Source organism: Eumetopias jubatus, unplaced genomic scaffold, assembly GCF_037043125.1.
Source record: "Eumetopias jubatus isolate StellerSeaLion01/CBP00866 unplaced genomic scaffold, mEumJub1_p1.0 scaffold_10, whole genome shotgun sequence".
NCBI classification, from domain to species: Eukaryota; Metazoa; Chordata; class Mammalia; order Carnivora; family Otariidae; genus Eumetopias; species Eumetopias jubatus.
In genome coordinates this window covers 122,842,596-122,869,283 of record NW_028274816.1, presented here as the reverse complement: position 1 = coordinate 122,869,283, position 26,688 = coordinate 122,842,596, and the positions used below count along the sequence as shown (strand labels likewise).

The window sequence follows — 26,688 nt, the reverse complement described above, 5'->3', positions numbered from 1 at the left end:
TATCAAATAGTTTGTTTTTTATATTTATTTGTAGCTGATTTATTGAGTTTATCGTTATTACTGATGGCAAGATTTGTCTGATAGTAGGTACTTCATTATTGAAAGCAGAATTCTTAGTTCATGGGAAGCAGAAGTCCCAGAAGTATGCAGGAGTAATGTATGTGCATAGAATGAGGTCAAAGATTTATTTTTTATTTTTTTAAAGATTTTATTTATTTATTTGACAGAGAGATCAAGAGAGCACAAGCAGGGGGAACAGTAGAGGGAGAGGGAGAAGCAGGCTCCCTGCCAAGCAGGTAGCCTGATGCGGGGCTCAATCCCAGGACCCTGAGATCATGACTGGGCCGAAGGCAGACGCTCAACCATCTTAGCCACCCAGGCACCCCAGAGGTCAAAGATTTAATAGGAGAAATCTTTTTTTTAATTGTCTTGTTTAAGGTAAAAATGCTAGTGGTCTTGTAAAATCTGCAAAATGCAAATACAATTTTATTTGTTTTAGCTTTTCAAGGTAAAAAGCTTTCCATAAACAGTGGGAAGAGAATAATATATGTTTTGTTGTTTTACAAAAAAATATTATAGCAATATTGATGGAACACTAAATAAAATGAAAAATCTGGGATCGCCTGGGTGGCTCAGTCGGTTGTGTCTGCCTTTGGCTCAGGTCATGATCCCACGACCCTAGGATCAAGTCCCTCAATGCGCTCCCTGCTCAGCGGAGAGTCTGCTTCTCCCTCTCTCTCCCTACCCCTCCCCACTGCTCGTGTGTGCTCTACTCTCTTTCTCTCAAATAAATAGTCTTTAAAAAAAAAAAAAAATCACATGGGTTTTTTTTGTTTTTCATTTTTTTCCCTAATGTTTCTTGTTTGTTTACATTTATGCATTTGTGCATGCATTGATACAATTTTCTAGCTCTTGATATTTAAAAACTATCAGTATTATTATAGTATTCATATTTATAGTTTTAATGGCTGTAAAGTATCCCATCAAGTTATACCATTATTTAATCTTAAGGGAATGTCTCAAGGTTTAATAAAATTGCCTTCAGGGTTCATGGAAAATCTCCCATAAAAGTTTCATTGCTGTTTTAGATTGTATACAGTTACTAAAATAAATATATGTAAAATATTTTTAATTTGGAAGTATATTCCTTTATTATATTTTTCTAGATCAGTTTCATTCTCAAGAGCTAAGGTAGTGTGAATTTTAGTGAAATTTGTCCTACTTTTAGATATGTACTACTGATGTATTTCTGTTAACTCTGCAATTCACCATGTTTCTTTTTTCTTTCTCTCTTTCTCTTTTTCTCAGCTAAATGTTGCCAGCTACCTACAGATGATCTGCTTGGCTGAGAACTTTAGAACTGATGTGAAAGACTTTGTAACATTGTTAACTACAAATACTTGTGATATCAGAAAAAGTATCCTTTACTTACAATTCTGGATTAGAAGTGGAGGTGGATTTTTAGAAGAAAGGCCATTATCCCTTTGTCGTAAGTTGATCTGTTATAAAAGAAATTTCTACAGTGGGACCCTGTGTTAAAGTACATGCTATACCAAAATGTCTGAAAGATTTTAAAAATTTTGAGCATAAACATATGTATAAACATACATATGTCAACTGTGTTGGTGAAAATTTTATAAATATTAAATGTGGGTAAATAGAGTTAAAATGCACACGGAACAAATTGTTACTTATAAATTTATTAGCATAGTTTCTTTTTTTATTTTTTAAGATTTTATTTATTTTAGAGAATGAGCATGTGTATAAGCGGGAGGGGCAGAGGGAGAGGGAGAGAGAATCTCAAGCAGACTCTGTGCTGAGCCTGGAGCCCGACACGGGGCTCGACTCTAACCATCAAGAGTCGGATGCTTAACTGACTGAGCCACACAGTTGCCCTGTAATCATAGTTTCTTATAAACAAATAGGATGATATTATTTAGCAACTAGCTTCCTTTTTTTACCTATTAAAAAACACTGGTGATTTTTCCATATATATATAAATTATTTTTATATGACTGTAAGTTCTCTTTTAGCTTCTTCAATAGTCTATAATTCTATTTTTCATAAGAGCTTTATCATTTCAGAAATGTTTTATTTCTTATTGATCTTCAGTCATTGTTACCTAATTGAAGTCACAGACATTTATTGAGGACTTTCTCCATGCCAGGTCCTGTGTTTACATGAATAAGACATGGTTCCTTCCCTGAAGAAGTTCATAGTTTGTGGTTTTCATGCTCCATAGTCACAGTTCTGTAGTTACAGATCCTGCTCTGGGAAATACACAAATATTTAAATAAAACCAAGGTGAAGTTCTGTAATATTAATCCCCTGTCAAGTTTTTTTTTCTTTGATCATTCAAAATTTTAATATATTTTTCTTTTTCAAAGTAGCAAACATATATATTTAATTCATTGTGAGCTTATATCTTTAACTGTTTCTTAGAAGTAAATATGATAAATATGACATGGAAAATAGCCTTTTATAAAAAACAAATTAGTAACTATTGCCATACTATTGGATATAAAATGCTACACCAGAAACTTTAAAAGATAATAAGTATAGCATTATTTCTTTTCTTGAAGATTTTATATGCATTTTCTTTCTTTCTTAAAAAACACAGATACGTATTCATTGGAAATTCAAACACTGCAGAAGTATATAAAATAAAAAGTAAAAGATTTTCACCACTTCTTAAAGTTAGCCACTGTGAGAGCTTTATCTATGTATATACAAATATTGCTACCTACTTATTTAGCAAAATTAACCAATACTATATATATTGTTAATCAATTTGCTCTTTTTTACTTGAGAACGTATTGTTAGTACGTGCAATTCTAGCCCTCTATTTTTCACAGCTGCATGCTATTCCATAATAGGGAATGAATGTAACATAATTAACCATTACTTATTAGAGGAAATTGAGGTTTTCTTCATTTTGTCATTAAACTATGCATTGAATATCAATACACATATCCTTGAGCATATCTGTGAGTACTGCTGCTGGAAAGAATTCTAGAAGTATTGTTGCTGGCCAAAGGCTAGAGAATACATTACATTCCGATAGGTATTGTCAGGTTGCTTTCCCAAAGATGATTGTTCTGATTTATGTTCCCATGAATAGTGTATGATGGCTTTTTAAATGTATGCCTTTGAGAAAACTAGGTTACCAGTTGTTTTACTTTTGCCAATTTAAAAGGTGAAAAGCGAATGGTATCTTCTTTTAATTTTCATTTCCATGATCACTATTGAAATCGCACATCTTTTTATGAGTTTATTAGATATTTGCTTTTCTTCTGTGACTTGTCTGTTCATAGTCCTTTGCACTTTTTTCTTTTGGATTGTTTTATAAGCCCACCACCAACCCTCTTACCCCCCGTATGCTAAAAATAATGTTTGTATTGTAATTTTTATGAGTTAAATACATATGTGGAGAAAAACAAAATGGGAGTATAGGTCCAAAAGATGCCAAAGGATCTTAGATTTTAAATAATTGTTTGCTACAGTTTATTAAAAATATAGATGGCTAAGATTTTCTTTTATTAATTTTGTAGGAGGAAATAGCAGAAACATTCAACTTGTTTGCTCTGAAGATGGCCCTGATTCCAAAAATAAACCTAAAAATACTAAAAGGAGTCCTATAGACCTTCCCAAATGTGACACTGGCTGTGTTGAGACCTTGTTTGGCCTTAAGAACATTTTTTCCCCATCTGAAGATTTATTTTCATTTCTAAAGGTATTTTCAGTATCTAGTGTGGGATATCAAATACATATTCCTTTTCAATTCCTAACACTCCCATCTTTTGAATCTTAAGGTTAACTTAAATTTGCCTGTAATTTTTATAGGCTTTAGATTTCTGATTTTAGTATACTGTACTACTTTGACAAATGGTGCAGACAAATAAACATAATATTATAGGATTTAGACTAGAATTTAGAAAGATTTCAGATCAAAAAGACAATTTCAGAAAAGTAGTTTTTAAACAAATGAGCTTCTCACTATTGAACTGGGGTATAAACTATTAGAAAATTTAATTCTTCAAATATTAATAGTCTAAGTTTATTTTTCAGACTCAGAACCATTTTGATGAATTTAGGGAGTACAGATTAATAAAATTATGAGAGGGTAGTGACTCATTACTTTTCAGATAGACTAAGGATGCCACTGTATTCATATAGGTAGAAAAGTGTTCAGACTGTGTTCTAACACTTCACTCAAAATTGTTTTTCAGCACAAAGTCAGAACAAAGGAAGAATGGCATCAGTTCATCCAGCTTCTTACAGAATTCCGAATGCAGAATGTAGATTTCTTATATAGTAATCTTGAGTTCATTCTACCACTACCTGTTAGGATCATTCCAGAAACAGAAAACTTTTGTGGTGCATCAGTAAGTGTGGACACCGGTGCAGCAACAAAAAATATGAAATGTCTTGCTAGGAAACATTCTGAAGGAGAGAAGCCATTGAAAAAGCCACAAAAAAAGAAACAAAAGAAAAAGATGGTAACTCTAGATGATAGTGACTTATTTGACACTGAATTGGACTTCTCTAATGAATTTCTTAGCCTTTCCCCTGCATCTTCCTCCTCAAATTCAGAAGAAAGCAAAGCCAGAGACAAAGAAAGGAATCCAGAGACAAAGAAACTGAACAAATGTTTAGAGTCTAACATGGAATCTACTCCTTGTCCTCCTAAAACACCAGCAGAAAAGAAATGTTCTGCCCTTGTTTCTCACTGTTTAAATTCTCTCACTGAGTTCATGGATAACATGTCCTTCTTAGATGCACTTTTAACTGACGTAGGAGAACAAAAGGAATTTGGTCAAAATGACTTCAGTTGGACAAATGTGAAAAGTGGACTTTGTGATGAGTTTAGTCTGGAGGCCAGTGATGGATGGACTTCTCAGAGCTCTGGAGAATTAAAGGCAGCTGTAGAAGCTCTCAGCTTTACTAAATGTTCGTCTACTATTTCAAAGGCACTGGAAACCTTGAATTCTTGCAAGAAATTGGGAAGAGATCCAACGAAAGAGCTTACTCTTTATGTTTCACAGAAGCGCAGCAATATATACTTTAGTCAGTCAGCAACTAATTTAGAGTAAGTCTTCCTTTTACTTTTGATTTTTCAGTAATAAATGATAAAAGAAATGATTAGTTTCTTTTTACTAAATTTGAAATGCTGGGCTTTATTGATCATGGTAAACCCTCAATATTAATAATGTAGCTTCTAATAAGACAGGGAGACCAGCCTGATTGCTGGGAAGAAAAATGAGAGAGATTAGGAGACTTGAATGACAGGGAATGGGGTTTGGGTTTGCTGGGGCAGATAGCGGGTAGCCATTAAAGATTTTTTCTAGATGGGAGTGATGTGTTGAAAGTAATACAGGAAGTCAACCTGGAATCCAGTTAATCTAGTCTAGACCAGAAGCAAGGAGAAGCAGAAACCAGAAGCTGGTTGTGTTGGGGATTGTTGCATTTTTCTTGGGCAGTAAAAATCAAAAGTAATGCATTACTTTTCATTTACAGCAGTGCCTGGAAGAGGATAGCAGTCATTAAAAGTGTATTTTCTAGCCGAGCCCTTCTGAACCTGGGGAACAAACAAGCTAGTATAATTGAGTACTTGCCAACTCTTCGGAACATTTGTAGGACTGAGAAGCTAAAAGAACAAGGAAAAAGTAAAAGAAGGTAAAGGCTCTATAACATTGTAGATAGCTATTTCAAGATTAATAAATATCCTCATCTGATGGTTAAACTGAATTTTTCCTTGTAATTTTGACAGGTTCCTACACTATCTTGAAGGTATTCATCTTAACATTTCGAAAGAGACTGTGAACACTTTGGCAGCTGGCTTCCCTTAATATTCCACATTAACAATGCCTTGTACAGATTATTATGTGTTCCTCAAGATACATTTTTATACTGATTTTCATGGAAGAATTTTTTTCTCTTAATGTACATTTAAAAGAGACTGTATTTTTTTAATAGTGTGCAAATATTTAAAATGAAAAAAATTGAGTTACTGTATTTATGATGTGGTATTTTTTTTTCTGAATTTTTTTGTATTATTTGACTTAGCTTTGTTGTATTATTGCATGTGAGCAAGCTGTTTCTAGAAGGTAGAATTCACTATATTTCTAAAGATGTTTCACTGTTAAATTAATCCATAATTTTTCTCTTTCCTGTTACCTTTAATCCACCTCTCTCCAACCCAACCATCACTACTCTGTCAAGTTGTATTTATGAATCATCTAGGTGGTAATCTAGTTAACACAATACAAAATTATGTAATACATGAGAACTTCCTAGGGAAGAAATTATATTTCATTTTACAAAAAGTACCATCTTCCCGATAAATTTATTTTTAGTGTATTCCTCCAGCGTATATTGCCATTGAATCATTGAAATGTTGACAAAGTGAAAACAAAATTATGAATTCTTTTTCATAAATCTTTTTTAGCAACCATTCATATGTGACTGCTTGTATATTTTGCCAACTCACATCATTTGCCTTGTACATTTTTCTTGTATTTTTATATCAGCGATGTTTTATTTCATAAAGATATTAATGATGTTAATATATCTATTTTGGACAAACTGCTATTCATTAAAATTGTAACAGGATTCTACTATGGACTTCCTACATCATAGTCATTTCCACTTAAGGTTGTTTTTGGAGAAAGTATGTATTTTTAATTACAAGATTTTAAAATCCCACATTTCACTTAAAATCATTTTTGCAATCATATAATCAGGTATATCTGAAAATAGTTTCCTATTTCAAGTGTTTATATTATGTATTAGCCTAGAATTCAGTTACATTATCTGGTGAATTATATATTTACCTCAAAGGTAAGGATCCTAATTTTGTAGAGATGGAAAATATTGATGTATACCTCTTTACAAATATGTATGAAGATATGTTTTTACCTCTTATTTGTTCAGTCTGCTTTTTCGTTGATAGTATATTGACTTAATTAAAGGTTAAAGCTAAAAGACTTAATGCAATGTTTAAAATAGGTGGTCCAGATGTAACCATCTGGGTAAATATGGATATTTTATAGGTTTGGATATAGGCTCTATCTTACAGGTTTCATCCTTGTACAAAAGAATAGATCTGAAGTTCTGTGGGGTTTTTTTTTTTTTAAGTATATAGATTTTCTTCTATTGCATACCTAGCGTTCACTATTTGTAGAGCACTTACCTGTTAATTTGGTCTTATTATTAGAAAATTCTGGTAATAATCAAAGTAAAATAACTTTAGAATTGGGGTGCCTGGGTGGCTCAGTTGTCAAGCGTCTGCCTTCAGCTCGGGTCATGATCCCAGGGTCCTGGGATCGAGCCCTGCATCGGGCTCCCCTGCTCAGCGGAGGCCTGCTTCTCCCTCTCCCGCTCCCCCTGCTTGTGTTCCCTCTCTCGCTGTATCTCTCAAATAAATAAATAAAATCTTTAAAATAAAAAAATAACTAGGATTTTATTTAGTAAGATCAAAAATCAAGAAACAATGGGGATATTTTCTTCCCTAATAGGGACACATTTCAGATTTTCTTTTAGGCTTAGCATTATTGGGGGGGGAAATAATTTTTTTTTTTTAAGATTTATTTGACAGAGAGAAAGAGAACATGAGCAGGGGCATCAGCAGAGGGAGAGGGAGAAGCAGGCTCCCAGCTGAGTAGGGAGCCCAAGTGGGACTCCATCCCAGGATCATGACTTGAGCCAAAGGCAGACGCTTAACCACCTGAGCCACCCAGGTGCCCCAAAGATTTATTTTAGAGAGAGCGAGCGAGCACAAGCAGGAAGGGCAAGGAGAGGGAGAGAGAATCTCAAGGACCTAGACTCCACCCTGAGCCAGAGTGCAGAGCCCAAAGTGGGGCTCAATCTCACGACCCTGAGATCACAAGATCATGAGCTGAAACCAAGAGTCAGATGTTTAACTGAGTGCACCACCCAGGCATCCCAAAATTATGAATTCTTAAAGGTGATAAATTCCTGTAAGATTTAGATTCACTTTTGACATAAAGTAAGCAAATTCTGATGGCCTTCTCAGTACTTAGCATCTTATCCTATAAATGTCTAAAATGAACACATTTTCACTGAAAGCTATTTCCAGAAATATGTGGGAGGTATAATGCACATATCTGGCATGAACAACTGGATGGTTGGTGAAGCTATTTACCAAAGTATAGAACAATGACAAAGGAGGTGATTTGAAGGAAAGATTATTTGAGATGGATAGTTTGGGATACCTACAACATATGGAAGGTGGAGATGTTTGTGTACAATCATATATATAAATGTAGAGATTTACAAGTGAATGGCAGTAAGTCTAGCCTGCATCCCAGATTCCCTAGGGAGTTGGGAGGTTCTGGAAGAGAGGACTTCTACTTATTTTACATATTTGAATGTTTTTCCAACAAGCATATTTCACTCTAAAGGAAAGACGTAATGCTTTGACATCAAAGTTTTGGGTTCAGCACTGGTAAGATATGATGAGAGCCTGAACTAATGCAAATGTAATACTGGAAAATGTGAGATGTGAAAAAATTATGTGCTACTTTTCTCAAAAGATGGTCTGTCTAGGGGCATCAGGGTGGTGTAGTCGGTTAAGGGCCTGACTCTTGGTTTTGGCTCTCAGGTCATGATCTCAGGGTCCTGGGGTGAAGCCCTGCATCGGACTCTGTACTCACAGTGGAGTCTGCTTGGGATTCTCCCCTCTCCCACTGTCCCTCCCCCCCGCATACTTATTCTCTCTCTCAAATAAATCTTTTTTAAAAAAGATGATCTGTCCAAGTAAAATATTTCAAAGTGAAAAAAGAAATGAAAGCTTCTTTGTTCTGGGCTGATAGACTAAGTTGATGATAGTCCCCTTTTGGGAGCAATACATCAAACCACATGCTACTTACAGAATTAAGAGGGTTTCATAAGTTGTGTTTTCAGTTATATTTAGCATTATTCCCATGATGAGTACCACCAAGAAAAATCATTACTCTCTATTAGAAGGATGCAAATCATTAGTATAGGATGGAATTTGCTTTTCAGGGAAGCTAACTTTGTTTCTTGTTTTGGCTGTTTAGGGGGCATCTTACTGTTTAACACTTAAACCCAAAAGGCACAGAATCTCCTAAGATATTTATTGATTTCGCTTATTACTGTGTGAACGATTCAACAGCCGAAAGTCTGACTTTAAATACAAACGTGTTTTCTTCTCCATAAACATGGATGTTAAAAACAGTTGGCTTTACAGCTTTAGGGCTAATAAATATAAATTAATATAACCTTAGAGCTCTTTATATTAACCTAAGCATTTTAAGGTTCAGTGTCAAAAACTGCTAATTCATAGAAGGCAACAGCTTGTAATAATGAATCATATAACTCTTCTGCTCTCTGTTGTTCAGTAGATGAAAACATCTGTCTGTAATGGACGACCTTCTCTGTGGGGAAGACTACCCGAGGCTCTTCCTTCAGAACAGACTCTGAGAGGAACTGCTTCACCAGTTCTTTTCCACTAGTCCGCGTGTCCCCAATCATCAGTTCAAAGTGCTTCCCCACTCCATTTCGATTCATGCTCAGCACCCGATGCTGGCCATCCTGGGCAAAGGTGGTGTTTAATAAGGCATACAGCATGGCTTCCATGATATGAAAATGTAACACTACAGGAAACCGAGATGAGTTCTGAATCGAAAGCCCGATTTTTTCCAGAACATAGAAGTCAGCTTTAGGCATCTTTGAAATGACTGAAGAAATCTTTAAAAAACAGAAAGAAAAAATAAGTGAACAAAAATAATTCATTAAGTTTTGTTTGGGTCCCCTCTCCCATTTTTATTTTTTTAAAATATATAACTTACCTTATACTGCTACTGACAGTTTTGAAGTAACTGAAAAATCAGCATTTTACAGAGGAGTCAGGAGCCAAGTTCTGCTCATGGTTCTATCAGGAATACGCTGAGCTAAGGCAGATCATTTAGTCCCCCCAAGTACTAGTTTCTTCATCTCGAAAATGGGCTTCATAATCTCTAAAATCTATACTGACTTTAAGATTAGACAACTTAAAACGTTCGTTAACCTTTTAAAAATATCTAGGGTAGAGCATAAGGGTTAGAACACCCAGCCTACAATCAGGGGCGCCTATAGCTCGGTTGAGTGCCTGACTCCATCTCAGCTCAAGTCTTGACCTCAGTTTTGAGTTCAAGCCCTGTGTTGGGCTCCACAATGGCTACTTAAAAAAAAAAAAAAGAATACCTAGCCTACAATCTGCAACTGACTAATCCTGTCAGATGCTTGATTATACCAGTTTTTGTATGTGTAATCAGGATGGTAATTATTACCCATCTCACAAGGTTTTGAAGACTCAAATGAGACAGTAAGTGAAGCATTTTGAAAAATAAGCTTAGGGGTACCTGGGGGTGGCTCAATCAGTTAAATGCCTGACTCTTGATTTCAGCTCATGTCATGATCTCAGGATCCTGGAATCAAGCCCCATGTCCGGCTCTGTGCTCAGCAGGGAGTCTGCTTGAGGATTCTCTCCCTCTCCCCCTATGTTCACTCGCTCTCTCTCAAATAAATAAGGGGCACCGGGATAGCTCAGATGGTTGAGCATCTGCCTTCAGCTCAAGTCTTGATCCCAGGGTCCTGGGCTCGAGCCCCGTATCGGACTCCCTTCTCAGCGGGGAGCCTGCTTCCCTCTCTGCCTCTCCCCCACTGCTCATGCTTTCTCTCTCAAATGAATAAATAAATAAATAAAAACTTCTACAAAAAAATGAAAAATAAGCTTTATAAATATAGTGATGAAGTTCTGTAACATTTAGAATAATGTCCTTTACCACCGATTTTCTCAGTATCTGCCTTTGATACGTTAAGGTATTTCATGAACTAAATGAAGAAAGATTCAGGGCGCCTGGGTGGCTCAGTTGGTTAAGCAACTGCCTTCGGCTCAGGTCATGATCCTGGAGTCCCGGGATCGAGTCCCGCATCGGGCTCCCTGCTCAGCGGGGAGTCTGCTTCTCCCTCTGACCCTCCCCCCTCTCATGCTCTCTCTCATTCTCTCTCAAATAAATAAAATCTTAAAAAAAAAAAAAGGAATGTGTGAGTAATAAGCACCCAAAGAAAATCCATCTGTAGTATTGTATTACATTCCCTTTAGGACTAGAAGATTAAACAACACAAGGAGTTCTAGCAGGTAGGAATTTGGAGGTGCAGTTGCTTTACCTCTTGTAAATAGACAGATGATAAGTATGTTCCTTTCATCAACTGGCAACACTCATTCTGCTGCCAGTCCAGCACCGCCAATTTACGATCCATGTGAGCCCAGGCAATTCTTCGAGTTCCAAAAACGATGGATACGATACTATTAACTGCCTACAACAAAAAGGCTGGTTTAATTACAAGTATAAACATTTTAACAGATACAAAATTTAAGCTATAAACTCAGAATGCCAAATCAGTTTATGTGATAGAAATATACTGGGGTGCCTGGGTGGTTCAGTTGGTTGAGCATCCTGGTTTCAGCTCACGTCATGATCTCGGAGTCATGAGATCAAGCCCCATGTTGGGCTCCCTGTGGAGCTCACTGTGGAGTCTACTTAAAACTTTCTCTCCTTCTGCCCCTACCCCGAGCTCTTTCTCTCGAAAATAAATAAATCTTTAAAACAAAGAAATAGGGGCGCCTGGGTGGCTCAGTTGGTTAAGCGACTGCCTTTGGCTCAGGTCATGATCCTGGAGCCCGGGATCAAGTCCTGCATCAGGCTCCCTGCTCAGCGGGGAGTCTGCTTCTCCCTCTGACCCTCCCCCCTCTCATGCTCTCTCTCATATAAATAAAATCTTTAAAAAATAATAAAAATAAAACGAAATACACTTCCATTTTATGAACTGAGAATTGTTAAAGAAATGCAGGAATAATTTTTATTTTTATTTTTTAGATTTTATTTATTTATTTGACAGGGAGAGACACAGCGAGAGCAGGAACACAAGCAGGGGGAGTGGGAGAGGGAGAAGCAGGCTTCCCACCGAGCAGGGAGCCCAATGCGGGGCTCAATCCCAGGACCCTGGGATCACGACCTGAGCCAAAGGCAGACGCTTAACGACTGAGCCACCCAGGTGCCCCGTAATTATTTTTTTAAAGATTACTTATTTTTTTTTAAGATTTTATTTATTGAGAGAGAATGAGAGATAGAGAGCACGAGAGGGAAGACGGTCAGAAGGCGAAGCAGACTCCCTGCTGAGCAGGGAGCCCGACGCGGGACTCAGTCCCGGGACTCCAGGATCATGACCTGAGCCGAAGGCAGTTGCTCAACCAACTGAGCCACCCAGGCGCCCTAAAGATTATTTATTTATTTGAAATAGCATGAGTGGGGGGCAGAGGGAGAGGAAGAAGCAGGCTCCCCGCTGAGCAAGGAGCCTGACGTGGGGCCTGATCCCAGGACTCTGGGATCATGACAGCCGAAGGCAGTCACAACTGACTGAGCCACCCAGGCGCACCCCCTCAGGAATAATTATTAAAAGATAACCAGTAGCAGTCAGGTTATAGAGAAAGCACTTTTTTTTTTTAAGATTTTTATTTATTTGTCAGAGAGAGAGAGAGAACACAAGCAGGGGGAGCAGCAGAAGGAAAGGGAGAAGCAGGCTCTTCACTGAGCAAGGAGCCCGATGTGGGACTCGATCCCAGGACCCTGGGATCGTGACCTGAACCGAAGGCAGAAGCTTAATGACTGAGCCACCCAGGCGCCCCAAATACAGACCTCCTTTTGATTCTTAAGCTCAACGATTCTCAAGCTTTAGTGTACATAAGAATTACTGAGCCAGGTTGCACACAGTACTTCCTGGGCAACAGATTTTTTTCAAGGACTACTGCATGATTTTCTCCATACAAAATGATTTTTTTTTCCTTTTGAGGAAAAAAAAATAATACTGTATTTGGAAGTCAGTACAATTTTTCTCATCCCATACAAAATGACTTTAGAACCTATCCCTCTAAATAAGATTGCAATTCCACTATAAGAGTATAAATAGTATTTGTAGCCAAAACTCTGAAGGGAAATCTAAACCTTGAAAACTTTGGTTCAAATATTTTCCAGATCAACTGCAGGAGGAGTTCTGTCCATAGTCCCTGAATGGACTTCATGAAACTTACAAGTCCTCTGAAAGTGTATGCAATATTCTATGTAAATGCGCTTTTTGGTTGTTTTTCTTGAAAAGAGGGTCCTTAGCTGTCATCAGGTTTTCAGAAAGTATCCATAATTCTCCCAAAACTGAGAACTACTGGTCCAGAAAGTGTGCTTACTATTGGTACGCAATGAGAATATTTTATCATGTATTGCTACAAAGGACCTAAGCGCCTACTCCAAGGTTTAACGTTTGATGTGCCAAGTAATTCTAATATTTGTTTTTTAAGACAACACTGAAAAGGATTTGCTTATAGAATGCCTTTTAAAAGGGGGTAAAGGGGAGGGACAGAAAATAACTTTAAATCCTACTGAAAAGACCAACATAACGTTCTGAAGTCACTCCCTAAGATGCAGAGAGGCCATAACCCTCTCTGCATCTTAATTTCTCATTACTCTCAATATAACCCCTCAAAACACGGTCAGATAGCTCCTCAATTCCTCTTATATAAACCTTGCACAGACCTATTTCTCTACAACTGTTCTTTCTTCCTAGAAAGCCCGCCTCCTCCAACGAGCCTCATTCTCCCTCTCTGAGATCCAGGTTTTGGTCAACTTTTGCGCCACAGGTACAGCCCACGGTTCCCTACCCACTTCCTCTCTCTCCATCTCACTCTTCCGTGCTGATCACATACCAGCTAAACTATAAGCTGTCCTGCTGCCCAAAATAGTGCTTTGCAAAGTGGGTTCTCAATATGTAGGGAGTAGTATAACGGACATTAAGAAAAACAGTATACCTTCAGTCTCCCTCTTTCTATTTCCGGTTTGATGAGCTTTCTCAAGAGCCGGTTGTCCTGGAACTTTCTTTTTTTCCCTCCAGTCTCTGGACAAAGGATGGAGTTACAAATTTGAATGGTAGTTTTATACTGGAACAAGGGCACATTCATTAAACTCTCCAAATTCTGAAATGGCCCAAACTTCTCTCTGTGCTCTATAATATTGACAGATTTTCTTCCACGAAGCAATCTGAAAGTTTCAAGTTCTTTATTAGACGCCGTATTCAACACATGCAAGATGGAAGCCTGCTGCTCTGAAGAGAAGAGCTTGTCAAGTGCGTTTCCAGGCTCCTTTGTATTTTCATCACAAATAGCAGCATTGGGAATAATCTTCTTAGGTGCAGTGGATTTTTTCCGACAGCAGGAATTATGTAGCACCTGGAACAAGGATGACCTTAATGGAACAGGGAAACATCGCCACCTTCCTAAAAGGAAAATTTAGCAAAATGTAAGCTGGAATGTCCTACTTCTTTTTAGTATTAGTTGTGGCTGGACCAGAGCCTTCGCAAAAGGACAGAGACTTTCCCATAATCTTAGAACTAGTATACCATACTCACAAGAGATGTCTTCTATTTTTTGTGGATAAGTCCTAAGTTTTACTACCTAGATATTTTATGCCCATAAGAAAACATGTATTTAAAACGATTTCAACTGCTTAATGTTTTTGACATTTTTAACTTTAGAGGGATCTTTCTGTAATTAATATCTCTTGTTAAGAATATTTTCACTAGGGGCGCCTGGGTGGCTCAAATGGTTAAGCGTTGCCTTCGGCTCAAGGTCATGATCCCAGGGTCCTGGAATCGAGCCCTGCTCAGCTGGGAGCCTGCTTCTCCCTCTCCCTCTGCCCCTGCTTGTGTTCCCTCTCTCGCTGTGTCTTACGCGGTGGAACCAAATAAAATTAAATTGTATACATTTATAAGACATGTTTTGGCTGAGTGGTAGATGTACGGGGCGGTTTTTATTTTCACCGGTACACTTTTCCAGATTTCTACTATGACTGTTTCCGCAAGCAGAAAAACAAAACACCACGTAAGAAACAATTCTGCAAAACCAATGGGAAGTCACTCGGACACTGCAGCCACAGGAAAATACCACAGCCAGAGGTGAGCAAACGGCTGTTAGCATCTCAACCCTCCGCCCGCCACACTGTCGGGGAAGGGGCCGCTCGCGGACCCCTCGCCCGGGAAGCACAGTCGCTCCGAGGCGCCCCGTCAGCTCAGCTGGGACTCCAAGACGGACAGCTAGACATGGGACCTGCGGGAGAAAGTACTCCAGGACCAGAGGCTAAGGACAAGTGGGAAATTAACCCAGTATTCCAGGTACCCTACCTCCCGCCACGAGGAGACTACAGGCGCTCATTGTCCCACGCAAAGCACTTGGTTCCCACAGTCCAATCTTCCTCCACTTCCGGCCCGGACGTGCTTCGCCTCAAAGTGCCCCGCCTGGCGGCGGAAAGGTTCCGGCCGAGTGGCGTTCCGGGGCTGGCCGGAGGTGTGTCCCGCTAAGCAGTGCGTGAGCCACTCCTGCGCTGCCGGCCTCCGGGCGGACTTCCGCCCAGGCGGTGTCCCCGGATCCCGAGCCCCTGGGTGGACTGTAGGTGCAAGGCTCCTCCTTCAGGGAGCCTCCCTGGGTTTATTCCAGGCCCATGGACTGATAAGGTCCTGTTGTGGCCCTGCCTGGGGGGCAAGGAGCGGAGTCTGGTGGGGAGCATAGACGGGTACACAAATAACCCTATTACTAGGCGAATGAGGTAACCGGGAGAGGCAGGGGTTCAGGGGAGGGCGAAGTAGGAGGAGGTGGCTTTGCCACTGAGCCTGGAAAGTCGGAGCAGCATTCCATTTGGAAGGGATAGGGGTCGGGGGGTGGCGGGGGGGGGGGGGAGATGAGGCTGGCACAACATTTGGTTGGGCCCCGAATGCATAATGAGGTTAGTTGAATAGGGTCAGACCAGAGGTTTGTTACTAGAAAATTGTCCATATATAAAAGTGTGAGGCTGGGGGTGCCTGGGTGGCTCAGTTGGTTAAGCGACTGCCTTCGGCTCAGGTCATGATCCCGGAGTGCAGGGATCGAGTCCCACATCGGGCTCCCTGCTCAGCGGGGGGTCTGCTTCTCCCTCTGACCCTACCCCCTCTTGGGCTCTCTCTCTCTCTCAAATAAATAAATAAATAAATAAATAAAAACTTTTATAAAAAAAAAGTGTGAGGCTGGATTGGAGGTGAAGAGCCAGGGAAGCAAGGAGAGTCAGGAAACTAGTGTATCTTTCCAAGGGACAGGCAACCGTAAGGAATTGAACCTGGAAGATGCAAGGAGAGTGGAAAGGATTCTTTCTGGAAGGTGGGGAGATTTTAGCTAGTTTTGTGGAAAAATAAGGAAGTCAGGAGGGAGGTGGCTTTTGAAGGGAAAGGTGGTGGGCCTGTGTTTTTATGAGGTGGCAGTGTCTTTGTAGATATTGTCCAGGAGGCAGTGGAGATGTATGGAGTCCTGAGTGTTCATAAGAATTACTCATGGGATGGGGCACCTGGCTGGCTCAGTTGGTTAGGCGTCTGTCTTCGGCTCAGGTCATGATCCCAGGGTCCTGGAATCGAGCCCAGCATCAGGCTACCCGCTCCGTGGGGAGTCTACTTGTCCCTACCCCCCTGCTTGTGCTCTTTCTCTCTGTGTCAAATAAATAAATAAATAAATAAATAAATAAATAAATAAATAAAATCTTAAAAAAAAAAAAGATGTTGAAGTCCTAGCCATCAGTTCCTCAGAATGTGATCTTATTCAGATATAGGGTTATTGCAGAGGTAATTAGTTAAAAAGACGTCATCCTGGAGTAGGGGCAGGTGACTAACTCAATATGACTGGTGCCCTTAAAAGAAGAGGACCATACGAACGCCATGTGAGAATGGAGGCAGAGGTGGGAGTGATGCATCTACCAGCCAAGGAAGGCAAGAATCACCAGGGGGTCATCACGATCTAGGAGGGAGGCATGGAACAGATTCACCTTCAGAAGGAACCAGCCCTGCTTACATCGTGATTTCATGCTTCTAGCCTCCAGAACAGTGGAAAAATAAATTTCTATTGTTTTAAGCCGCCCAGTTCAGAGTAATTCGTTACAGGAGCCCTAGAAAACTAAGACATGGAGCCATAAGGAGCCCTGGTGATTGACGCTTTCAGAGATGATGACGTTCCCTGGCACCAGATGCAACAAATCACTCGCTAACTGCACAACCTTAGACAGTCTCATCCTCTCTGAACCTCAGCTTCCTCATTTGTAAAGTGAAGATAATGGTACTTACCTCACACAGCTGCTAAGAGGATTTCTCATTAAAAACTGGATGCTGAGAGCCAGGCACATACTAAGGGTTCAGTAAATGTTAGTTCCCCCTTGAAAGCATTCCCTCTTCCTGATAGCTAATTACTGATGACCTTCAGGGGAAACTCCCGCATTTCTCAGAGCATTCATTCAATATCCTTTGATCTGAAGCTGGAAATGGTAAGGAAAGAGGCAGCTACGGTAGGTGCATGATTTACTGGAAACCAGACTCTGTTCAAAATGAAAGTTGTAACTTTCCCCAGACACCAGGTCCTTCTCATTTCCTTGTCTGTATTGCAGAAATCCCTGGCTCCTCCCACTCCTTTCATCATTATGTCTAGCCCGTTACCTGGTTTCTGTATGTGTGTGTGTGTGTGTTTTAAGATTTTATCTATTCATTTGAGAAAGAGAGAGAAAGAGCAGGGGGAAGGGCAGAGGGAGAGGGAGAAGCAGCTGAGCAGGGAGCCCGATGTGGGGCTCGATCCCAGGGTCCTGGGATCATGACCTGAGCTGAAGGCAGATGCTTAACCGACTGAGCCACCCCGGCACCCCTGGTTTCTATGTTTTTAAAACATTTTTGGCCATGACACAGGACGCATAGATGTATGGTGTGAAACAAAAGCTTCGTTAAAAAATACTTGCATTATTACATATAAGGCATCTTGATATTTTCTATTTTATTTCATTAAAAAAACCCCACTGATCCATTTTTAAACCTGCAGGACATCAGGTGGAGATGTTAGATATGTAAGTCTGAAGCCAAGGGAGAGGACTGAGCTGGGGTATAGATTTGGAGGCTGTCAGCGTAGAGAGATGGCGTTGTATCCCATGAGAGTGCATGGGATGAGCCAGGGAGAGGATAGTGTGAGAAAACCACACCAAGTCAAGGAGAAGACTCTGGGAGCACCCGTACTGGGGTTGAGTAGAGAATTCAGATTCCCAAAAGGACGAAGAGGCAATGTTTAGAAAGATTTAAAAGGAAACAGGACAAAGTCAAGTTAAAGAGATTAAAGACATAAAGGATTTTTTTTTAAAGATTTATTTATTTATTTGAGAGAGTGAGAATGAGAGAGAGAGTACGTGAGAAGGGTGAGGGCCAGAGGGAAAAGCAGGCTCCTCGCCGAGCAGGGAGCCCGATGTGGGACTCGATCCCAGGACTCCAGGATCACGACCTGAGCCGAAGGCAGTTGCTTAACCAACTGAGCCACCCAGGCGCCCAAGACAGAAAGGATTTTGAGGAGTTAAGAGATTTTCTTTTTTTTGAAAGCTGGGTTAGTTGGAACCACGAAGTCAATATTAATTTCATGACTCACTACTGCATGGCAATGCACACATTCTTTTTTTTTTTTAAAGATTTTATTTATTTATTTGAGAGAGAGAATGAGATAGAGAGAGAGCATGAGAGGGGAGAGGGTCAGAGGGAGAAGCAGACTCCCCGCTGAGCAGGGAGCCCGATGCGGGACTCGATCCTGGGACTCCAGGATCACGACCTGAGCCGAAGGCAGTCGCCTAACCAACTGAGCCACCCTAAAAACAAGAAGTTAGGGGCGCCTGGGTGGCTCAGTTGTTAAGCGTCTGTCTTCGGCTCAGGTCCTGATCCCGGGGTCCCGGGATCGAGCCCCGCATCGGGCTCCCTGCTCAGCGGGAAGCCTGCCTCTCCCTCTCCCACTCCTCCTGCTTGTGTTCCCTCTCTCGCTGTGTCTCTCTCTGTCAAATAAATAGATAAAATCTTAAAAAATAATAAAAATAAAAAAATAAAAACACAAGAAGTTCTATCAACCTTTACTGCAAAATGTCTTTTTTTAACTCTCCCTTGCTGTGGCTACCCCAATGAGGGTCTCATGTCTCTCACTCGGGCTCTTGAAATACTCCCCCCTCCCCCCATCAATTTCCCAGCTGCCTATCAACCTAACCCCTTCCCTGCCCTTCATACACATCCTACCTGTCCTGGCCAACAGCCCCAGGCCTGACCAAATCTCCCAATTCCCGCCCTGAGGTGGGGCCTCACCTACATCTTCTAGCCCTGTCTCTGCTCTCCACCAGGCACCTGCTGTAGCACCCCCCACCCACAGCGCTCCTCTCCTGATAGGTCCCTAACTGAAGGCGAGTGGCTGTGTCTTCAGGGAAGGTGAACCTGTTATGGTAATCCCATTTCCCTTGCTAAGGATTAAGATTAAGAGTGGGTGTGATTCAGTTTGGGGGCATATCAGGGTAAGATTTTATATCGTGATAAAGAGTGGGCAGAGAAGCGGCCCCCTCCCCTTTCTTCCTGAGGCTCTGATGGGCTGAGAGGAGCAGTCTCCTGCTGCAGGACGGGCAATGCTGCCAAGAGCGTGAAGAACAGAAAGAGGGGGACCTCCTAGGCCTCGATGACATTGTTCAGCTGCTGGATCATCCCTAAAACCATCCATCTGCAGACTTTTGGTTCAGTGAGAGAAAGACTGACCTAATTGTTTCAGCCACTTGTAGATCAGTATTCTGTTACTTGAAGCTGATAACTTCCTGCTTAATACACCCACTCAGGAGAAAAACAGGGCGACATGAAGTTCCCCACACACGTCTCACGCTGTCTCACCTCTGTACCTTTGTGCCTGCCAGTTCCTAAGATTCCCACCCCCCTCTGCAAAAAAATGGTCTGAATTCTCACCTCACAAGGACCAACAAGTGTGCCCCCTGCCCTGTGAAGCCTCCCTGTCTGCCAAACCAGAGCATCTTCCTTTTTGCCAAGCACTTGACTTCTCTCTCTCAAAATACATACTGTCTTGAACTATAGGGCATTTTGTTTTGGTTTGGCTTTTGACTACATGTCTTTTCCCCCTTATTTGACTCCCTATACCTTTACCCAACGGGATCTGGAAGCTAACCAACCAGATTATATCAAAAATCCATCTTTCAGGTCTCAACATCCCTCCTAGAGATAGAGGAGCCCAGTGGTTATGCTCAGACTCTGGAATCAGTCAATCCTGTGTTTTAACCCTGTGTTCCATTCCCACCATACTAAAAGCATGAACTAGGACAAGTCACCTCTCCAAAATCCCTCTAGAGCGCATGAGGAAATAGGCCATAATCATATCCCCTGTAATACCCAGCACATTGCCTGGCACTCTGAGGGTTCATTAAGTGTTTGTTGAAAAAAAAATTAATGAATGTCACATACATTACATCTATAAAGTTCATTTTGTTTGGGAAAAGATATTAAAAATTAGTGATTCATGCAGGGAGCCTGCTTCTCCCTCCCTCTCTGCCCCTCCCCCCACCGTTTTCTCTCTCAAATAAATAAATAAAATCTTTAGAAGAAGAGTAATTCTCCAAGTCATTTGAATTAGATATGCATCATATAAGATTTTTTTAAAAGATTTTATTTATTTATTTGAGAGAGAGAATGAGAGAGAGAGAGAGAGCATGAGAGGGGGGAGGGTCAGAGGGAGAAGCAGACTCCCCGCTGAGCAGGGAACCCGATGCGGGACTCGATCCCAGGACTCCAGGATCATGACCCCAGCCGAAGGCAGTCGCTTAACCAACTGAGCCACCCAGGCGCCCCGCATCCTATAAGGTTTAAATGTTTATTTAGTGATATCATCTACTTTATTTTTCGTCAAAGTCAATCACCTCCTCAAACAGCCAGGATTCCCACAAATAGGCAGCCCTCAGTTTACTTCTGTAAGAACAGTTTTCTCTTTTGCAAAATAAAGTTCAAACTACCACTCTTACAAGGTTGTTGTGAAAATGAAATTAGGGGCGCCTGGATGGCTCAGTCATTAAGCGTCTGCCTTTGGCTCAGGTCATGATTTTAGGGTCTTGGGATCGAGCCCCGCATCGGGCTCCCTGCTCAGCGGGAAGCCTGCTTCTCCCTCTCCCACTCCCCCTGCTTGTGTTCCCTCTCTCACTGTCATCCTCTCTGTCAAATAGATAAATAAAATATTTAAAAAAATGAAATTATATAAATCATTGGGAAAATAGAAAATGTTATACAATGGAAGCTATTTTTTTTCCTCAAGAGGATAATACCTACGTGTTTTCCAAAATAATCCTTGGGGCGCCTGACTGGCTCAGTCAGAAGAGACTGCTGACTCTTGATCTCAGAATGGTGAGTTCAAGCCTCACGTGTGATGTAGAGATTTCTTTAAAAAAATAAACTTTAAAAAATAAAATACTCCTCTATGTGATTAATTTAGGTATAACTAAAGGAAATTGAAGTTTTAGATTTTTGAGCCCAATTTTATTTTTTTATTTTTATTTATTTATTTTTTAAAGATTTTTATTTAGGGGCGCCTGGGTGGCTCAGTTGGTTAAGCGACTGCCTTCGGCTCAGGTCATGATCCTGGAGTCCCGGGATCGAGTCCCGCATCGGGCTCCCTGCTTGGCAGGGAGTCTGCTTCTCCCTCTGACCCTCCCCCCTCTCATGCTCTCTCTCTCTCTCTCTCTCTCAAATAAATAAATAAAATCTTAAAAAAATTTTTTATTTATTTATGGAGAGAGAGAGAGAGAATGGTAGAGAGAAAGCATGAGAGGGAAGAAGGTCAGAGGGAGAAGCAGACTCGCGGGACTCGATCCTGGGACTCCAGGATCATGACCTGAGCCGAAGGCAGTCGCTTAACCGACTGAGCCACCCAGGCGCCCTTGAGCCCAATTTTAAAACAGTGTTAGCACGCCAACGTTCAAACCACATTTCCAACAGATGTCACCCTAATCCCTTCAATTGTAGCTGTGAGTAAACTGTGGCTAACTTGTCACACAGTGCTCCAGGTAATGTTATAAAATGTAAACACCTAATTATCATGTGTTACTTCGGGACTTATTTTCTGGTTCTTCAGATGTCACAACTGGATGCTTCAACTCCTTATATTTTATTCAGAATGCAAACCCCACACGCCAGATTAGCTGTAATAAAGGGGCTCTCAACTCCACCCAATTCAACCAACATTTTTTAGGGGTATGTGTGGCAAAGTTTACATAACAACAACAAAAAAATCACCATTTTAACCATTTTATTCCCCTGCGATTGAGACCTGAGTTGAGATCAATAGTCAGATGCTCAACTGACTGAGCCACCCAGGCGGCCCATTTTAACCATTTTAAAGTGTACGATTCAGTGGTATTTAGTACATTCACAGTGTTGTGCAACCATCACCACTATCTAGTTCCAGAACATTTCCAACACCCTAAAAGGAAACCTTGTACCCATTTAGCAGTCACTCTCTGGCCCTCCCCTCCCCCCTTCAGCCTCTGGCAACCAGGAATCTGCTTCCTGTCTTTATGGGTTTGCCTGTCCTGGACATTTCACATAAATAGATCAACATTTTTTCAGCCCAGCACTTGCTAGTCACCAAGAATATAAAGACGGATAGGACAATCTGCTTTTAACAAAATCACTGGTAACTGGGACAAAATAGATTTAAAAAATCATAGTACCATGTGATGATTATGAACATTGTGAGAAAATAGGTAAAGGAGATAGGGCAAACTGTAAGAAGTAAGAAGTAAGATTTGAATTTGGGCATAGAGGCAGGAGTTTGCTAGAACAGTGGGGGTTGGGCAAGCGGGTGGGGTAGAGGAGGAGGGGGCTGCAGTAGGAGAGGAAGCAGCTTGAGCAAGGCACAACAGCATGGAGTTGGACAGCTCTGTGCTCAAAGGAGATGGACAAAGCACCCCCCAAGGATGTTACCACCCCAGGGCCTTTGCACTTGCTGGCCCATTTTCCTAGGACACTCTTCTTTTCAGATAGGTGCCTCATTGGCTCAACCCCTTCCTTCAGATCTTTGCTTCAATATCACCTCCTCAGAGAGCGTCTCCTTGACCTCTCTGTCCAAATAGCATCTTCTATCCCTCTCTATCCCCTTACTCTGTGTTTCTTTACAGCATTTATCACTCTGGTACTATATTGTACATAGGTATATTTGTTTCTCTGTTCATTTTCTGTCTTTCCCACTTGAAGGTAAGCTGCACAAAAGCAGGACCCTTTTGCTTTGTTTATAGCTATATATCCCTAGTACCCATAACAGTGTCTGACACATAGTGTATCCCCCATAAATATTTAATGAGTGAAGGAGCAAACACTTTGGTAGCATTGCAGTGGGCAGTCCCTCTGGGCTCGTGGCTGCTTTCTATCAAAGACAAAGTAATATTGAATATACAAAGAAATAGGTAAACTCGATCAGATTCTTTTGCCTGGCCACTTGATTTTCCGCTGTTTCACATGCCTGCCTGTTATTTCCCTTCAAAAGGAAAACACTTTCGTGATCCCAAGTCCTCTCGCTTTATTGTTCATTATTTTTTTACCCATATTCATTTCTTTGTTTATCTTGCACATATTTTTCAAATCCCTGCTACGCAGCAGACAGATACTTGGATACAACAGAGGACACAACTGACCTGACCTTGCCCCTCATGAAGCTTAGGTGAGTAAGGGAGACCAGGAAACCAGTGAGCAATTACAGGAGGTGCAGGCACTTGAAAATACTAGCGTTAAAGAGGGGAACGACTTTGGGCACAAAGATACTCATTACAGCATTATGTATAACAGCAAAAAATCAGTCACAATCTATGTCCGACAACAAGGAAATATACATATCTCATGGACTATCATGTAGCTATTAAAATGATGTTATGAAGCGCCTATAACAATACAATAAGAGGCATTATGTAAAGAAAGTAAAAAGAAAAAAGGATATAAAATTGTAAAATATGATCCCAGGGATATAAAATATATATAAAAACGGCCAGAAGAAAATTTAGGAAAAAGTTAATAAAGACCGGTAGTAGAGGGGCACTTAGGTGGCTCAGGGGGTTAAGTGCTGACTCTTGATTTCGGCTCAGCTCATGATCTCAGGGTCCTGGGATCGAGCCCCGCATCAGGCTCCGCACTCATGGGGGAGTCTGCTTAAGGATTCTTTCTCTCTCCTCCCTCTGCCCCTCCTCCTGCTTGCACATGTGCTCTCTTTCAAAAATAAATAAATAAATCTTAAAAAAAAAAACCTGGTGGTAGAGCTATTAAAAGAATAATACTAGGTTGAACTGCATGACATTACTATTTTGGTAAGTCAACTTCATACTATCAACCTAATATATTGATGAAAGGGCCCAAGGCAAACTTTGAATCCCAGCTCCAGACTACGTATCATCCAGGATGCATCATCTCAGTTGTGTAACCTGGGACAAATGTACTTAAATTCTCTCCCAGGGTCTCAGTTGCCTCAACTGTAAAATGGGCATAAAGTTAGTTTATACTTCAGGGTTGTATTTAAGATAAAATGGAATAATGCCTGAAATACAGCAATCCCTGAATAAATGATGGTCATAATTGTGGGTGGTGTTTTCTTCCTTCTTTATTGTATTTTCCAAATTTCCTGTAATTATAGTTTAAAAAAACAATCTAGTAAACATAATTATTTAAATTTTAAAAGGGATTGTGATCTATTCTCCAGGGATCTTGAGCCAAGTCCAGCGCTGGGAATGTGGTTGAAAGCTTTCTTCCAGCCCTGTGGTGGCTGGGCTCAGCTCAACAGACAGTGACCCTGAGAGCAGGGCTGGATGTTTGTGCTTGGAGGGACCCTGGGAGCTTTATTTACAGAGGACACTCTGTCCCAGGGCCTGAACTGCCCCCTCACCCCTGCAGCTGCTGTACGGACTAAGTCCATGAAGAAGGCTGCCTCGGCCCACCCTGCCCCTCATAGCCTGGCCCCTGATCCCAGTCATGACAGCCTTTGGCCCAGGGCTCTTCTTCCCTCAGGAGTGGCTTCTGGTTACCGAACACAGACCTGAGCTGAATGCCGATCATGTCCAATACCCACGACTGGGCTGTAGAGTTTCTGTTTGTGGTGATGAAAAAGTTGTGGAAACAGATAGTGGTGATGGTTGCATGACATCGTGAATGTAATTAATGCCACTGAATTGTATACTTAAAAATGATTAAAAGAGGGGGGCCTGGATGGCTCCGAGGGTTGGGTGTCTGCCTTCAGCTGGGATCATGACCTCTAGGTCCTGGAATCGAGCCGCACCTCGGGCTCCCTGCTCAGCAGGAACTCTGCTTCTCCCTCTCTCCCTGCTTGTGTTCGCTGTCTCTCTCAAATGAATAAATGAATAAATGAATAAATAAATAAATAAATAAATAAATAAATAAATAAATAAAATGGTTAAAAGGGCCAAGTTTACATTATAGAGCTTTTACCACAGTTTTTAAGAAGTGAGAAAAAAATCCAGGAATGGAGGGACAGAAGGGAGGGCAAGCTTGTCCTGTGGGATTTGGTGATACAACCTGGGGCTGGTGGACACCAGGAGACCTGGATTTAGACCCCTGTTCCGCGCATTTTGGCTCCTTGACCTTGGGTAACTTCACTCCTCTGAGGATAGCATGCTGCCCTCAGAGGGCAGTTAGGGAACTCAGATGTGATCAAATGATGTGAAACTCTCTGTAAAATAGTCAATAATTGTTAATTAGCATTATCACCCTGGCCTCGCCCCAGAGAAAGAAAGAAACCCGTTACAAACAAAATACTATAGTACCTTTTATTCTTAAATATTTTTGTATTTATTTAGTCTCTGAGGATGTCTGAAATTCCACCTTAAGGCTTGGAATTCTGTAAATGGAAACCTCCAGAAATAAGGACAGGAAGAGGGCAAACTAAAGGAGTCTCTCAACCTCTGGCTTTTGTGGGACCTCTGACGTGCCAGAGGAGGGCAGGACAAAGGTGCATGAGCCAGGAAGGCTGGGGGTCTTGGCAGTGGGCAGCAGAGAAATGACATCCTTGCCCTGTCCCCTCTTTGCCTCCCCCTTCGCCTTTCCCATGTGTCTCCTGGGAGATTTATTTCTGTCTCTTTTTTTCATCTAAAGCAGAGGAAATGAATCATCTTTCATTCTGTTTGGTCACCAGCCCCATGCCCTCTGACCTCCTCTGGGCTCTCTCTGGTTCCTCTGGAGCTGCCGCTGGGCTAGGTCTCACCCGCTTCAGTCCAGACGCTCCTGGCCGGTTATTTTTGGTAACTAACGTCCCCCTCCTCCCAGGCCCGGAAGCTTGACCTCCTCCACCCTGTGGAAGATGGGAAATGATACACAGCATTCCAAATGATGATCCCATGAGCTGACCAGAGGGGCAGGGAAAGCAAGGGAGCCACTGTGTTCTGAGGATTTTGTGTGCCACGCACGTACCGGCACATCTCAATGACCCTATTCAGTGGATCTTCCCACATCGCATTTTTACAGGTGAGCAGTACAAGGCTCGGAGAAATGAAGGAATTTGCCCAAGGCCAAGTAGCTAGTAAGTGGTGGAGCCAAGATTCAAACCCTGTATTCTTGGATTCATTCCATTATACCATGCTGCCCTATGTATTCACATGTATGCATGCATGTATGTGGAACTGGGGATACAGGCAGGTGGGCTAGAACTTCAGCTGCAATTATCAGGATGGAAATCTAACATCCTTGTGCATAAAGCTATATGCATAGGACAGACAGCTGTTTACCTACAGC

At 41.3% G+C, this 26,688-nt stretch overlaps 2 protein-coding genes across 6 annotated transcripts in view; one reads left to right on the top strand and one right to left on the bottom strand.

The window, feature by feature from the left end:
* ATAD5 (ATPase family AAA domain containing 5) overlaps positions 1-6,500 on the top strand; it is a 48,176-nt gene extending 41,676 nt beyond the window's left edge. For 3 of the 4 annotated variants that reach the window (XM_088028382.1, XM_088028381.1, XM_028109008.2), the window contains 5 exons: positions 1,309-1,489; positions 3,552-3,733; positions 4,230-5,089; positions 5,518-5,676; positions 5,771-6,500. In XM_088028382.1, coding sequence (XP_087884508.1) covers positions 1,309-1,489; positions 3,552-3,733; positions 4,230-5,089; positions 5,518-5,676; positions 5,771-5,849 — 1,461 coding nt within the window. In that variant the 3' untranslated portion in view covers positions 5,850-6,500. The remainder of the gene's footprint in view (positions 1-1,308; positions 1,490-3,551; positions 3,734-4,229; positions 5,090-5,517; positions 5,677-5,770) is intronic. The other variant, XM_028109009.2, reaches the window with a different exon arrangement.
* A 1,911-nt stretch (positions 6,501-8,411) lies between these two features.
* Positions 8,412-15,338, bottom strand: TEFM (transcription elongation factor, mitochondrial). 2 transcript variants are annotated; one of them, XM_028109246.2, is made up of 4 exons: positions 15,250-15,338; positions 13,883-14,346; positions 11,194-11,343; positions 8,412-9,732 (listed from the first exon to the last, which is right to left on the bottom strand). In XM_028109246.2, exons 1-4 carry the CDS (start codon positions 15,278-15,280, stop codon positions 9,295-9,297), a joined length of 1,083 nt encoding a protein of 360 aa, XP_027965047.1. In that variant the 5' UTR covers positions 15,281-15,338; the 3' UTR covers positions 8,412-9,294. The 2 variants fall into 2 exon arrangements, with proteins under 2 accessions (XP_027965047.1, XP_027965048.1); XM_028109247.2 differs by lacking the exon at positions 11,194-11,343.
* Between the last annotated feature and the right edge of the window lie 11,350 nt (positions 15,339-26,688).

What these genes read in the sequence shown, in the direction of transcription:
- TEFM (XM_028109246.2), bottom strand. Translation starts at nt 15,280, where the DNA reads ATGAGCGCCTGTAGTCTCCTCGTGGCGGGAG. An exon ending in TAGAAAGAGGGAGACTGAAG is followed by an intron (nt 11,344 to 13,882) that starts GTATACTGTTTT and finishes TTTTTGTTGTAG; the next exon opens with GCAGTTAATAGTATCGTATC. An exon ending in CATCTGTCTATTTACAAGAG is followed by an intron (nt 9,733 to 11,193) that starts GTAAAGCAACTG and finishes TGTTTTTTAAAG; the next exon opens with ATTTCTTCAGTCATTTCAAA.